At 42.0% G+C, this 14,188-nt stretch overlaps 3 protein-coding genes across 3 annotated transcripts; all 3 read right to left on the bottom strand.

The window, feature by feature from the left end:
• Positions 1-333: 333 nt before the first annotated feature.
• Positions 334-2,403, bottom strand: LOC130939724 (uncharacterized). The gene has a single exon (XM_057867810.1). It carries the CDS (start codon positions 2,401-2,403, stop codon positions 334-336), a length of 2,070 nt encoding a protein of 689 aa, XP_057723793.1.
• Positions 2,404-6,633: 4,230 nt separating this feature from the next.
• LOC130939725 (uncharacterized) lies at positions 6,634-7,164 on the bottom strand. Its single transcript, XM_057867811.1, has one exon. The coding sequence runs from the start codon at positions 7,162-7,164 to the stop codon at positions 6,634-6,636; it is 531 nt and encodes a 176-aa protein (XP_057723794.1).
• Positions 7,165-13,272: 6,108 nt separating this feature from the next.
• Positions 13,273-13,971, bottom strand: LOC130939726 (uncharacterized). The gene has a single exon (XM_057867812.1). The coding sequence runs from the start codon at positions 13,969-13,971 to the stop codon at positions 13,273-13,275; it is 699 nt and encodes a 232-aa protein (XP_057723795.1).
• Between the last annotated feature and the right edge of the window lie 217 nt (positions 13,972-14,188).

The raw sequence follows: 14,188 nt of genomic DNA on the forward strand, positions 1-14,188 counted from the left end.
TTCTTGGGAATAACCTGGACCGGGCTCACCCACTCACTGTCAGAAATCGGGTATATGATACCTGCATCGAGTAGCCTAGTGACCTCCTTCTTTACCACATCGAGGATGGTTGGGTTGAGCCTCCTTTGTGGTTGCCTAACCGGCCTGGCTCCCTCTTGGATAAATATACGATGCATGCACTTGCGAGAGTCAATCCCATAATATCGTCTAAGCTCCAACCAATTGCCTTCTTGTACTTTCTGAGAACACCTAGGAGCTTTTCTTCTTCTTCACTAGAAAGCTCACTAGCGATAATGACCGGAAACTTTTGGTTGTCCTCTAAGAAAGCATACTTCAAATGAGAAAGTTGTTGAGAATCAAGCTCTTCAATTCACTCTTTGCCTCAAGCTGAGGTTCCTTTTTGTCAAGCTCACGGAGTTCATTCTCAACAACTTTCTCATGTTCACCCTCTTGGTCATCCGTCTCTTCAACAATGTGGTAGCACAACTTGTTATGGTCGTCTTCTTGCACTTTCGCTACCACTTCATCAATTACATCACATCGGAGAATGGAATACTCTTCGGGAGGATGCTTCATGGCTTCTTCTAAATTGAACTTGATAGTCTTGTCTCCAACCTCAAAGGAATATGTGCCGGTGAAGGCATCTAACTTGAATTTAGAGGTCTTAAGGAAGGGTCTACCAAGTAGAACGGAGGATGAGCTTCTATTTTCTGTTGGAGGCATTTCAAGGATGTAAAATTCAACTAGAAAGATCAAATCCTTGATCGCCACAAGTACATTTTTGGCTATTCCTGTTACCGTGATCACACTTTTATCGGCCAAGGCAAACCTCGCCGCCGACTTCTTTAATGGAGCTAAATTCAACTGCACAAAGGTAGAAAGCGGCATGATGCTTACACAAGCTCCAAGATCACACATACAATCATGAAAAGTGCGTCCACCAATACAACAAGACACCAAACAAGGCCTAGGGTCACCACATTTCTTTGGAATAGGTTTCATCAAGGAAGAAATTGAACTACCCAAGGATAATGTCTCCAATTCTCCTATCCTATCCTTGTGTGTGCATAAGTCTTTCAAGAATTTTGCATACTTTGGAATTTGTTGAATAGCATCAAGAAGTGGTATGGTTACCTCAACCTTCTCGAACACTTGAAGCATGTTCAAATCAAATTCCGGTGTCTTCTTTGCTTTCTTCACCATGGAAGGGAATGGAATAGGGATGGACTCATCCACTAGAGCTTTCCTCTTGGGTTCCTTGAGGTTCACTCCTTCTTCCTCATGCCTTTTGTCTACCTCCCCTTTTTTATGTGGAGCTTCAACAATCACTTTTTTCTCATGAATGTCCTCCAAGACCCTTGGAGGTATCTCCTCCAATGTGGTTCCCGACTGTAGGGTGATGGCATTGAGACCGCCCTTTGGGTTTGGTTGGGGTTGGGATGGAAGGTTAGAAGAACTTGAGGGTTGGTTGGTGTTGTTGGAGAGGGACATGGACATCTTCGAAATCATGTTGGTAAGATTGGCCAATTGAGCACTCATGGCCTCGAATTGAGCTTTATAGCCTTCATCCCGTTTATCCACAGCGGCTCTAAGCTCGTCAACTTGATTGGTGGGAGACGGAGAGGTTTGGTTAGATTGTTGTCTATGGTGTGGTGCTTGGTACTTGGTGTAGTTGTTTTGGTTTTGGTTGTGGTGATTTTGGTTGGCTTGGTAGTTATTGTTGTTGTTGTGGTATTGAAATAAAGATTGGTTGTTATTGTAATAAGACGAAGAGTTGTTCCATCTTTGATTTTGATTGCTCCCTTGTGCATTATCCCTCCACCCTTGATGTTGATTACTACCATGAGGGTAGTGGTTTTGGCCTTGAGAAGGATAGGGTGGACGATTGTTGTAATTCACATTAGCCACTACAAGGGTATGTTCCTCTTGAATTTGATGGTATTGATCGGTGTAATGTGTGGTGCTAGAGCACAAACCACAAATTCTTGGAGGGCCTTCGAGTTGAGCAACTAGAGGTGGAGCTTGGACGGCTTGGATGGAGTAAAATTCCTTTTGATCTTTCTGTATTTGCGTGAGGATGTTGGTCATATCCCCAAGTGCTTTGGTTAGGCTTGATTCGGAAGGGGACGGTTCTACCACACCCTTGAGAGGATTACTTCTCACCCTTTTATGTTGTGTAGCTTCGGCAACATCTTTTATCAAACTCCAAGCTTCTCCCTCCGTCTTGTTTTTCGAAAGGGAACCACCGCTAGAAGCGGTAAGAAATCTTCTATCTTTCACACAAAGACCTCCGGTGAAGTAGCTAATGAGCAAGTGAGTGTTCATTCCATGGTGTGGACAAGATTCTAATAGCCTCTTGAACTGAGACCAATACTCGTACAAACTCTCTTGGTCTCTTTGCATTATACCTGAAATCTCCTTCCGGATGTAGTCGGTCTTCTCCGGTGGGAAGAATTTATCTAGAAACTCTCTTCTCAAGAAATCCCAATTGGTAGCAATCTCATCCGGTAGCGAATAAAACCATGTCTTTGCTTGCACTTTAAGAGAGAAAGGAAAGGCAAAAGTATGATAGCCACCTCATTGGCTCCATGCCTTCAAGCTGTAGAATAAGCAACTTGAAAATCCTTTAGATGTTGGATGGGGTCTTGACCCGGCAACCCATGATACTTAGGTAGTAGATTTATCAAGCTACTCTTCAATTCAAAGTTTGGATCAAGGTTAGGATACCTTGCTTGCAATGGTTGAAGTACAATATTCGGAGCTCCTTGCTCATGTAAAGTGATCCGGCGTGGCTCTGCCATGTATGGTTCACCTGTAGGATGCGAAGATGTATTAGTAGTGCCAACAGAAGAATAGGAAGTAGCAGACTCCAAATCATTCTCGGTACCGTCTAGTGATTCGGTATGTCCCTCAAGAGAGGCCGAAGTACTAGCCGTATAATCCAACCGCCGTCTAGCTTGCCGAGTATGTAACAAAGTTCTTTCAATCTCGGGATCAAAATCGGCTAAGCTAGAATTCGGTTGAGACCGAGTCATCAAACTTGAGAGTCATAGCACAAAAATAAAAGAAGCTAAACTATAGCTAAGTATTGAAAGCAAACAAACTATCTACAATATTCACATATTCACATAACCAATATCAAGGCATATGTTGCAACCATTCCCCGGCAATGGCGCCAAAAATTTGATCGGACACCCGTGGACTATGTGGAAAAGAATTTCTCAATGAAGTTGCGTTGCAAGTATAGCTCTACCAACAACAATCCTCGAGGATCAAATTTAGAAAGGAATTGGTTGTCACAAGTTCAATCCCAATTAAGTAACCGAAGTATTCAAATCTCGGGTCGTCTCACAAGGAATGGGCAAACATGTGCTTCAACATTGGTTAGAAATCCGGGGTTGTAAGTCATGAGCAAGAAAGTAAACTAGGAATCTTAGCAAACAAGTAATCTAAAGTACAAAGAACTAATTCAAATAACTAAGCAAGATGTGAGCAATTTCAAACTAAGAAGACAACATTCAATTTAATTCTACTCTCAACTAAACAATAACTATAACTAAGGCAAGGTAATAAAGATTTTTGGTTTTCCAAATAAGAATGATAAAAACAACTCTTGGTTAGACATGGGAATTGGGGTCACTATCCTTGTCTAATAACCATATCTTGACAATTATAAGGAGCCAAACTCATTAAATCTACCTCTATACTTGAAGTAAGTTAAATGGTTTGGTCAACATCAACCCATAAGGTCTAACCTTACTACTAATTAACCTAGTAGTAGGCTAGTGTCACTGGCTATCAAATTGACCACTAAAGGTTCTCAAATCATCAAATCTATTAGACCCAATGACTCAAGTTCACCCAATTCTCTTGGCCTAAGCCAAGAGTAAAAAGAACTACTCCATAATCAAGGTAAACAATTCATCAAACACGTGGTAAGCATTAACAAAAGGCATGTTCAAATTGTAATTAGATTGAAATTAACAAATACCCACTAACAAATATCAACTTACAATCACTCAAACAACACAATTAATCATAGGAATCATCAATGTAACATCAAGAAGTCAAGATTCACAACATTCATGCAATGGGTATAAAGTGACAATTGACAAGAATCCATAAACTAACACAAGATCTAAGCAAAATTATACTAAGGAATTCAAATTAAATAATCAAAACTAGTAATTAACAAGATCCAATTCAGAGTTCAACAAGGAAAGATCAAATTAAAGCTAGATCTAGAGAAGAACAAGGGTTTCTCTCTCTAGAAGAACAAAGAACCCAAAAAACTAGAAAATGTGTCTTAGTGTAAAATGATTGATCCCCCTTCTCCCTAGCATCCTTGGGTTTTTTTCCATGCAGAAACAGCTTGAAATTGGGCCTAATGAGCCTCAGAAATCGCCAAGCACGATTTTCTTTAATGAGGTCACGTGCAGCTTCCCGCACGTGCGTGCGCGTCGATTGCTTTTGTGATCCACGCGTGCGCGCCAAGTGCGCGTGCGCGTCGGTTGGAATTCTCTGGCCTGCGCGGATGCGTCCATCCTTGCGTGCCGCTTCCAGCTATCCTCATCCACGCGTGCGCGTGATGTGTGCGTGCGCGTCGGTGCTGCAGTTCCCAAAATCCAAATCTTCATGTTCCTTCCTCATGTGCATGCTTTCTTTCTCTCTTCTAGGCCATTCTTACCCTATTAATTCTGAAATCACTCAACAAATACGTCATGGCATCAAATGGCAATAAAGATGATCAAAACATAGCAATTCTAAGGCAAAATAAGCATGTTTTCTATCATGGAGCAATATTAGGAAGTGAACACAAAGCCATGCATTTCTTGTGAATAAGTGCGAGAAATATTGACAAAAACCTCCCAAATTAAGCACAAGATAAACCACAAAATTGGGGTTTATCACCTCGCCATAGTAAACACTGTGGTCTACACCAGTGGGATATATATGGGGTGTCACGCCAGGGGAAAAAAGAAAGAAACAAAAAACTGTGTTCTCACCCAATGATAAATTATCCTCGTGCAGAATAAAAAATGACTTCTTCTGTCATGTCTCATCGCGAGCAGATGACATCAGGGTACTCGTATGAGTGACGGCAATTTTTTCTTACTTGTTGTCAACTCGTATGGTTCTTGTAACTTGTAGAAGGAATGCATTGCAAGAGAATTTTGCATCCCACTTCATTTTATTTCTCACGGTAGAAAGTTTTTTTTGTTTATTTTTTCTATCCGTCATTTATGGAGAGTTTTTTTTATCTTGTTATTTCGATATTAAATAATAATAATAATAATAATATACAATGTATTTACTATTTTTCTACCAAACGGATTTAATTTAGCCATTCTGGGCCGAGGCGTGCTGTCGAAGTATCGACCAGATAGTGCGACTGGTCTATTATATACGCCCCTCGCATTTGGACACAACATTGTTGTCGGCAGCAAGGATACTTCTGGTTTGCAAAAGTAAAAAACAAACAAAAACATATCAATGTCTCAGGATTCTGGAGCGGAACCAACCAAAGTCCATGGTGCGGACGACCTCACGGAACTGTCGATCAGCGAGATGTTCAGCCTCTTGCGCGGGGACAAGAAAAATAGGGATTGGACAGTGTTTGAGGCTGCCATGGTTAAAAAGGAAGAGATTCTCAAGGACAAAGTTAAGACACTTCGTGAACTACTAAGCGAGTCGAAGAAGGCGTATCTGACCGTCGAGGTCAAGCTGAAGGCGAAGGGGTTACAAGTCGAGGAGGCCGAGCAGGCCATGCGTGGGATACACGTGTTTCTGTGTGATCAGGTCAGCGACTTCGCCAATGGCATGCAGCAGCTGGAGAAGCAGGGAAGGGACCTCATGGCGAAGGTTGAAGACCTTCGTAACCAGGAGCAACTTCTTTGTGCAAAGTTGGATGCAATGCGGGTGAGGGTCGCGAGTATGGCAGAGCGGAATAAATGCCGGAAGCGGCGAAGGAGCCTATGATCCCACGCAGTCGGCAGAGGGAGACACCCAGAACAGAATGTTCATCAAAGCCGAAGAGGTGGCGGGAGGTGTTTAACTTGGCATGCATGCCCGCGAACTCTCTGTCCGTGTCCGTTATCCTTCATCACCTCAAGGAACTTCGCTATTTATTTGTGTCTACGTATTTGGTGTTTGGTCTTTTACTTGCTGTGTTGATGCTCTCACTTTAGAGTGCATATGCCCCAATGTACTATTTTGACATGCGTTTATGGAAGAAATGAATCATCGAGAACGTCCTGGTTAGCATTAAGTTTTGCAACAATTTTGAACGGATTCCGCATCGACGGGAAAGCACATTAAAACGGATGGAATGACGCAAGGTACATTTAAATTACGACACCGGGAAATAAATTACGTTGCTCCTTTTAATTAAATCACACTTTTTTTGTTTTTTACCTGCTGCATTCATGCTCACAGAAGAGAGTCATACTACAATAAGAAAGAGAAAATAAAACCATGGAAAAAAAATATAGAAACCAAAAAAAAAGAAAAAAATAACAAGAAATTCGTCGAACTCATATATTTAGTGCACCCGGAACTTGCTGGCCACACCACAAAAAAGTCATCCACGCATGCAATACCCGATACGCAACCAAAAGAGTCCCCTACCGCTGTTCAACATCGCCGAAACATACCCAGGAACTCGTAGACCTCGTGATCGGCCAGGCACCGGACACACGATACGTCCGAGACGTCGTGAGAATCACCCACGATGCCACGTGTAGAGCACATGGGGGATCGACAGGTCACGGGTTGCCCAGGGTCCGGAGGTGTGACGCCAACCCAACTCTCTGCAAGGATGTCCGTGAAGATCTCCCTACACATGTGGACATTCCCAGATGTAAGGATAACTTCAAACATATTGACAACGCGTCTCACGTTGTAGCCGCCATGGTGGTTACACAGTAGCAGTGTGGAATATACGTAGCTGGCCTCCACGCTGCCCTGCGCTACAGCCCTAGTAAGTAGATCCATTCCAGCGTTACGTCTGGCCATGAAGAAATACTCGTGCAGCCCGTCCCTGAGAATTGCGCTAGGATTTCCTGCATCGATGCACCAATCTATAAACCGTCTCTCCGCCTGGTCCGGGTACCTTAGAAAGAAAACCCACGGCATGTTCCACACCATGGCATGCTTGTATACCATGGCCGACCGCCCAGCGTAAAAAAAAAACCTTGCAAGTTGACTCCAAGTTGAGAAAGTCTTGTATAGAGTTGTTTGCGACCTCCGTCGCAATCCTCACCCAGATGTCACGTGGGAGTAGTTTAAGTGGAGATCCAACCGGTCTCGACCGTCGCCCACAAGGGGTTCGATGCTTGGAGGCTCCGTCCATATAGAATCATCATCTCTGGTTCATTTTTAACCATTTATTTAGTGGCGCCAGACTTCACCACCTGGTCTGTTCAGCGGCTTCTATACTGTTTTTTGGCAGATTTTCATTTTTATTGTTTTAATATATTATTCATAGTGCTGGTAAATTTTTTTTCAACGTTGGCGTTCACGGATTCCTTTTCTCCTCTTTTTTTCTCTTTCATTTTTTTTCCGTTTACCATGTTATATCCAAACACACCGTTACGGCGAGAAAAAACTCAGACATCATATTTTCCGCTATCTGTGGCTCAACCAGTCTACCAAACACATTGAATTTTTATTATTATTTATATTAGTTATAACTTAAACAACTAATATAAATAAATAATATATTTACTAACTATGAATTACTTATTAAATAAAGATATAATTATCTAATATAACCAATTACTAAAATTATTAGTAAATTAATCATAGTTTAATTATTTAATATAATTATTTAATTAAATATAATTTAATTATTTAACATACTATCATACCTAGCATTACAAAATTACTAAACATATATGTAATGTAAAGTAAAATATATATATTTTTAAAATTTTTTCGATAACTTGCCACACACCGCAAAGGATTATTGCCTATCGAAAGTCCCCTCTTTAGAGGGATTATTGGCCTCGGTTCTAGCAAAGGGACTCTACCCACTAATCATTCCAATGGTTTTTTTCTCCCCCGTGTGTCATAACAGAGCCTTCCGTTTACTACCATTGGAGTTGGTCTGATGCCAGAAAACGTGCTTAGGAAGTCTCCCTTATTAATAGAGGCGCATAAGTTTAATAATAAATACCCAACTTCGGTGCTCATCACTGCATATGTGGAATAGCTCTGGGATAAAATAAAAACAACACTGAGACACCTACATAAATAATAATGTCGCATGGATCTGGATCGGGTCCAAGCAAGCCCTTTGTTGGCGCTGGCCTCACCGGACAGTCTACTGACGAGATTCTCAACCATCTCCGCGCGGACGTGAAAACAACGGAGTGGGAGATGCGCGAGGCCGCATTGGCCGAGAGGGAGAGACGCCTTAGAGAAAAGATCCTCGATTTTGGCCAGCGAGTGAAGGCGGCCAAGCTGACATAGTCAGCTGCCGAAGCCCGGCTAAAGGCGAAGGATTCCGAGGTGAGGGAGTGCGAGCACGCATGTCAGGAGGTGGAAATTCTGTTGTGGTTCGCGAGAGACACTAACAATCACCTAATCAGGGTGCTGGAATAGCAGGTAAAATACATGAAGGCGAGGGTCAAAGACCTTCGTGAACGACAACAATCTGAGTTTGTAAAGTGGGCTACTCTGGGAGTGAGTGTGAGGGAGCTGGAGGAGAGGGATGAGGAACTGCTTTATGAATCAGGTGTTGACCTGACACAATCAGGCGACGACGGTGCCGGGGCTAGTCTTCCTGGTGCGTTGAGCCCATGACACCGTTCGTTATTCCATTTCCGTCCTCGCTTGGATGCTCCTACTTATTATTTATGTTGTTTCGTTGCTTCTGTACTACTCTGTTGCCATGGGCGTTAATGCTCTCAGCTTACGGCTTAGACTTAGGCAGAAAATCCGTCCACGACCTCATGCATTACATCGTTCAGTGTCGGGTTTTTTTATGTTGGTTTCTGGCAGACGATAGGGATGTTTTCCTTTTTTTGTTCTTTTTTAAGCACCTTCTCCTCGGATGTCAATGTTTTTATTCCCATCACTCAAAAAAATCAAATTAAATCACGCATGAAAACTTACAATTGTGACTATCAGCCATGCGATGGCCCTCAGTTTTCTATTCACCCCCTATTCAAGTTCGACGATCAGTTTCAATTTCATGTTTCATTAGTTAGTACAGCAACTTATTCCATAATTACCTGACTGAATGGGGTTAAATTTAATGTCTATAAGAATGGAGAAGCACGTTACGTAAGTAAAAGTCCACATCTCAACAATAGGTTATGTTAATTTTTGAAATCATAGCCAATATAGATAACCGTTGTCCGTTGATGCATTTGTCCCGGTTAGATGCTGAAATGTCTCCCACGCGCTTCGGTTGAGCAGACGCTCCTCGTTATAAATCCATCGTAGCCTGTCAGTTTCCCATATCACGATACTTGACACACGCTTGCCCTAACATAAACACCAGTCCAGAACTCACGCCAGGTGAACTGACAATGTTCGAAGACTCTGTCACCGAACCAACCAACCAGAGGTGCCAGGATGGCCTAGCAGACCTACCGGTCGCGGCCCTGATTGACATCATCCGTCCGGAGGGAAAGTGTGCAGATTGTGATCTGGTTGAGGAGGTACTGGCAAGGCGGGAAGATGATCTGAAGGCCAAAATCCAGGAGTACCTTAAACGGCTGAGCACCGCCGGACTGCGCATTTGACGACTGACATGAAGCTGAGGGCGACGGAGTTGGAGTTGGCGGAAGCAGAGAGAGAAATTCAGGGGAAGCATATGTTGCTTACCCTAGCAAGGGAGAAGAAGGACGCCACGACTTGGCGAATGGAAGCCAAGGCAGCTGAGCTGAAGGCAGATATCAACAACCTCCGTCAACAGGAAAATCATCAGCTCGCCAAGTGGCAGGAAGTGCTAGGAAGGGTGGTTACTTTGGAGGAGAAGCTTACGATCCTCATCGAAAGGCGTGGCAATGACAATGAGCAGGCGGCTAATGGCGACGCCAACTGCGACTAGTTCAGCTAGTAAGAGAACCGAGGTTAAAGGTGATCATACTTGTCCATGTCTTAGCTTGTTATGATATTTTCCATTATTTTCTGCTGGTCAATGGCCAGTACACGACCACGCTGGTTGCTTTCTATGTTGGTAACACGAGTGTTGCATTTTTGTTAGTCTGCTAAGACTTTTAATAGTACCCCTTTCTTTAAATAAATCATGGACTATACATATAAAATAAAAATATTTCAACCCCCCCGGATCCATATTTCATATCGTAATGGATGCTCCATCCGTTGGTCGAAAAACTTTCCGTTTCACGACGCCATGTCATCTTCCTAAGTCCCAATGGGCATTGATGGGACCAGACAGAGAGCGAGGGTTATTCAACTAGGTTTGTATAGGGATATACTCGAGCACGCAGCATATCCAAGGTGTAGCAACCAGTATCCCAATACCTCTTGAGCTGCCCTGCAATTCTACCTAGGGGACCCCACACAGCCACATCGGGAACCCAAGGCCTGGTAATTATTATATGCTCCTGAGTGATACCCCAGGGTGGACGCGTGTCCATCGCCTAATTTGCCTAACAACTTTATTTTCCAAATCGAAAATTTAGAGAATTTAAATCTGGGCTAGTTTGTGTAAATATCTGAATTATTATCTTTCTGGAAAATTAGATTGAACAATAAATGATTATTAAAAGTAGCTTGTAAATAGATAATTTGATGTTCTAATTTGTAATGCTAAAACGAACTCTATTTTATGAAAATTTGATGGAAAGTAAAATAATGATGAGAGAATGCATTTTTTTAAACTGATCCAAAACTCATGAATAGCACACTAGAAAACCACAATTTTTATTTTTAAAAACTGTAACGGACATTAATATTATTACTTCACGTAAGTCAAGAAAAAAAGAATTTATTTTTGAAGCTTCTCAAGCGGACCCGTACTCCAACACACCTACGCAAAATTAAATTTTCAATTAATTAACTGTTAACTCGAACCGGTTATCCCCACTTAGGGAAACGTAATGATTTCGGGCCAAACGTGTGCCGCATGTCTCGCTGACTCCCGATGCGCATCAATAAATATAATTCCTGCCTTCTTTAGCCACCGCTCGACCTTTACGTCTGCGGGTGCAGGTGAGATTGCATCTTGACAGTGTAAGACTGCAGGACTCCATGCCGAGACCGAAGGCGCAGCTGAGTCTCGCCGTACTGCAGGGACTGTCGATCGGGGGATTGATGAGCCTCGTCCACACGGAGGAGAACCGTGCAGAATGTTCCATGGTCGAGGCAGGGTTGGTTAGGAGAGAGGCCATCCTCGAGGAGAAAATTCGCGCATACCATCGATTTCTGTGCTCGACGAGTCGGGGCAAGGCGGCTGCCGATATGGATCTGAAGAAGGAGCTACTAGATTCGGGGGATGAAGACAAGCCACAATGGGGCACGGACCCGCCGGCGTTAGATGAGATACACGATATGAAGTCCACGGTACTGGCCTTGGAAAGGAAGGCATCTGATCTGGCGAGGTTGGTCGCCGGACGTCGTAAACGGGAAGAAGAAGAGACTGCCAAGTGGCGTGCTTTGGGACGGAGGGTCGCAACTCTGGAGAGGAAGCTTATAAACAAGCGCCACCGTGGTGGGGATGTACCGAACCTATCATCACATGCCCATAACCATCCCGAACCAACGGCCGTCGATGCCGACGGTTCAGTGTGTAACTAACATGTAGGCTTATCGGCATGGTCCTAAAGCACGCCACTTAAGATTTCAATAATACAGTTGTTGCCAGTAATATTGTTCAGCTCACTGCTTCGTAATTTAGTCGGGGAACATTTTGTTTTGGGTGTCTTATAGTATTGTGTATACTTAACATGGCGTTCTAAGCACTGCCCGACGTAGGATACATACGTACACCCAAAAAAATCGATAAAAAACCGTAAATGATCAATTTAAATTAAATTATCGATTTAAATGATAATTTTTTAATTTGCTTCAACTTGAAATTATTGATCGACAGATCAAACCCTTTTTCTTTCTATTTAAGTGGGTGCAAGTACACCCCTAGTCCTGACCGTCGTATCCCTGCACCCCTGCCTTTGAACCTACTTCGGCGTGAAGTACACGCTTACTCCTGAATGTGGGGTTCGCTTGCCAGTTCACCTCTGCTACTCTGTTGGAGTTCTTGAAATTACTTTTCCACTTATTAGCATCCAGGAGAGGGAGAAACCCTAAACCATATTCCGCCAATTCAAACTAGGATCCATCCACGTACAAAAAACAGAAACACAATAAAAATATATTTAATATGGGGATAATCATGCGTAAATTCTGAACAAAAGTGGATATAATGCTTCATGTATAAATTTATTTTGTAATAAATTTATTAAAATTATAGTACAAAAAAATAATTTATTCTATGCAAAATAATTTAAAAATAGCTTAAAAGACGTTAGAAGTACTATAAAAATTTGTAATGTCCTAATGATTTAGGACATTAGAGAAATACTCTACATAGTCACTAATAATTTAGAAATTAAAGAAAAAATATTTTTATCATGTATTTACCTAAATCACTAGAATATTACAAACTTTTATAGTACTTATAACATCCTTTTGGTCATTTTTTTAAGTTGTTTTGTATAGAATAAAATATATTTTTTAATTGTTTTGTATGGAATAAAATATTTTCTTTCATTTCTAAATTATTATTGACTATTATTGACTATGTAGAGTATTTTATTTAAAATTTGAGTACATACATGTATTTACCTAAGTCATTAGAACATTACAAATTTTTATAATACTCCTAACATTTTTTAAGCCATTTTTTTTAATTGTTTTGCATAAAATAAAATATTTTTTGTAGTATAATTTAAAAAAAATTAAAAATCTGTAAAATAATCTTAACTTTGCTATTGCTATAAACTATATCATATTAGTAGTTATCAATTAACCATTATTTATTACAATTTTTTTTAATTTATGATTTATAATATAATAAATAACACATGATTAAAAGGATAAAATTATTTATCATTATTTTTTTTGGACACACTAAGTATTTTTTTTATTTAGTAACGTCTTGGCTAATAAAATTACATTCCTTATCAGTATGGAGAAAACCGACAACCTCAAACATACTTTGAGTGAACTCGCATACCATCGGCTCAAATCAACAACAACAAAATGGTTACAACGAAGCATCATTTGAACTTAAACAGATTAAAAAAATTCAACACCTCGGACTCGGCCGGGCAGTGGATGCACGATACACTCGACGGAGCATTGGCGGCACCCATGGTCCCACGTCGGGCACATGCTTGACTTGCAGAGGACGGGCTTCCTTGGATCCAATGGGTGCAACCCAACAAACGGATTCGCGAACACCTGCCCAAACAGTTCTCTGCATGCATTAATTTTCCCAGTAGCCCGTACATTGGCATACATCTCAAGACCATCGGCGATATGCTCGTCGTGGCCAACACCAGGCGTAAGTATCAGCATCGCAGAGAAGTAGCACGCGTGTATATTGCCCGCATTGGCGGCCTGAACCAGGGTGTTCATCCCTCCGACTTGGCGACCAATCCAGAAGAATTCCGTCATCCCTGTGTGGAATATAGCAGCCGGATTTTTTGCGTCCTCGCATCTGTAGAGGAACCCCCACTCAGGCCGCTCATCATAGTAGTCACCAAAAGCTATGGGTAGTTCCGCCATAGAAGCCACCTTGTACACCGCAGTTGAACGGGCTGCATCCCAAAAAACATTGCACGTAGCCTGCATGTTAAACAGCTCCCGGATCGAGGCCGATCCAACCCTTGCGGCAATCATAACCCATATTTTCGGAGGCAAAAGACTCAGTGGACCGCCGCGTGAGGGGACACCTTTCCCTTTCCTTCTCTCGTTTCCGGCATTCTTGTCCATTTTGCCTTTGGCGGATGTAGCACCCGTCTTCAGCTTATGTATGGGTATTGTTGGAAGGGGAATAAATTACAGAGGGGTATCCGTGCGTGTGGAAGGAGTAGCAGCCAAAACTAAAGAAGGTTCGTGAGGGAAGATATTTAAACTGCAAGTTCTCTAAATGCCTTAGCGTATAGGTCAGGTTTCGTGCCATATACACATAATCCTTTACGCCCACGAT

Source organism: Arachis stenosperma, chromosome 7 (assembly GCF_014773155.1).
Source record: "Arachis stenosperma cultivar V10309 chromosome 7, arast.V10309.gnm1.PFL2, whole genome shotgun sequence".
NCBI classification, from domain to species: domain Eukaryota; kingdom Viridiplantae; phylum Streptophyta; class Magnoliopsida; order Fabales; family Fabaceae; genus Arachis; species Arachis stenosperma.

Coding starts and splice junctions, on each gene's coding strand:
- LOC130939725 (XM_057867811.1), bottom strand. CDS start 7,164: ATGGTATACAAGCATGCCATGGTGTGGAACATGCCGTGGGTTTTCTTT.
- LOC130939726 (XM_057867812.1), bottom strand. CDS start 13,971: ATGGACAAGAATGCCGGAAACGAGAGAAGGAAAGGGAAAGGTGTCCCC.
- LOC130939724 (XM_057867810.1), bottom strand. CDS start 2,403: ATGCAAAGAGACCAAGAGAGTTTGTACGAGTATTGGTCTCAGTTCAAG.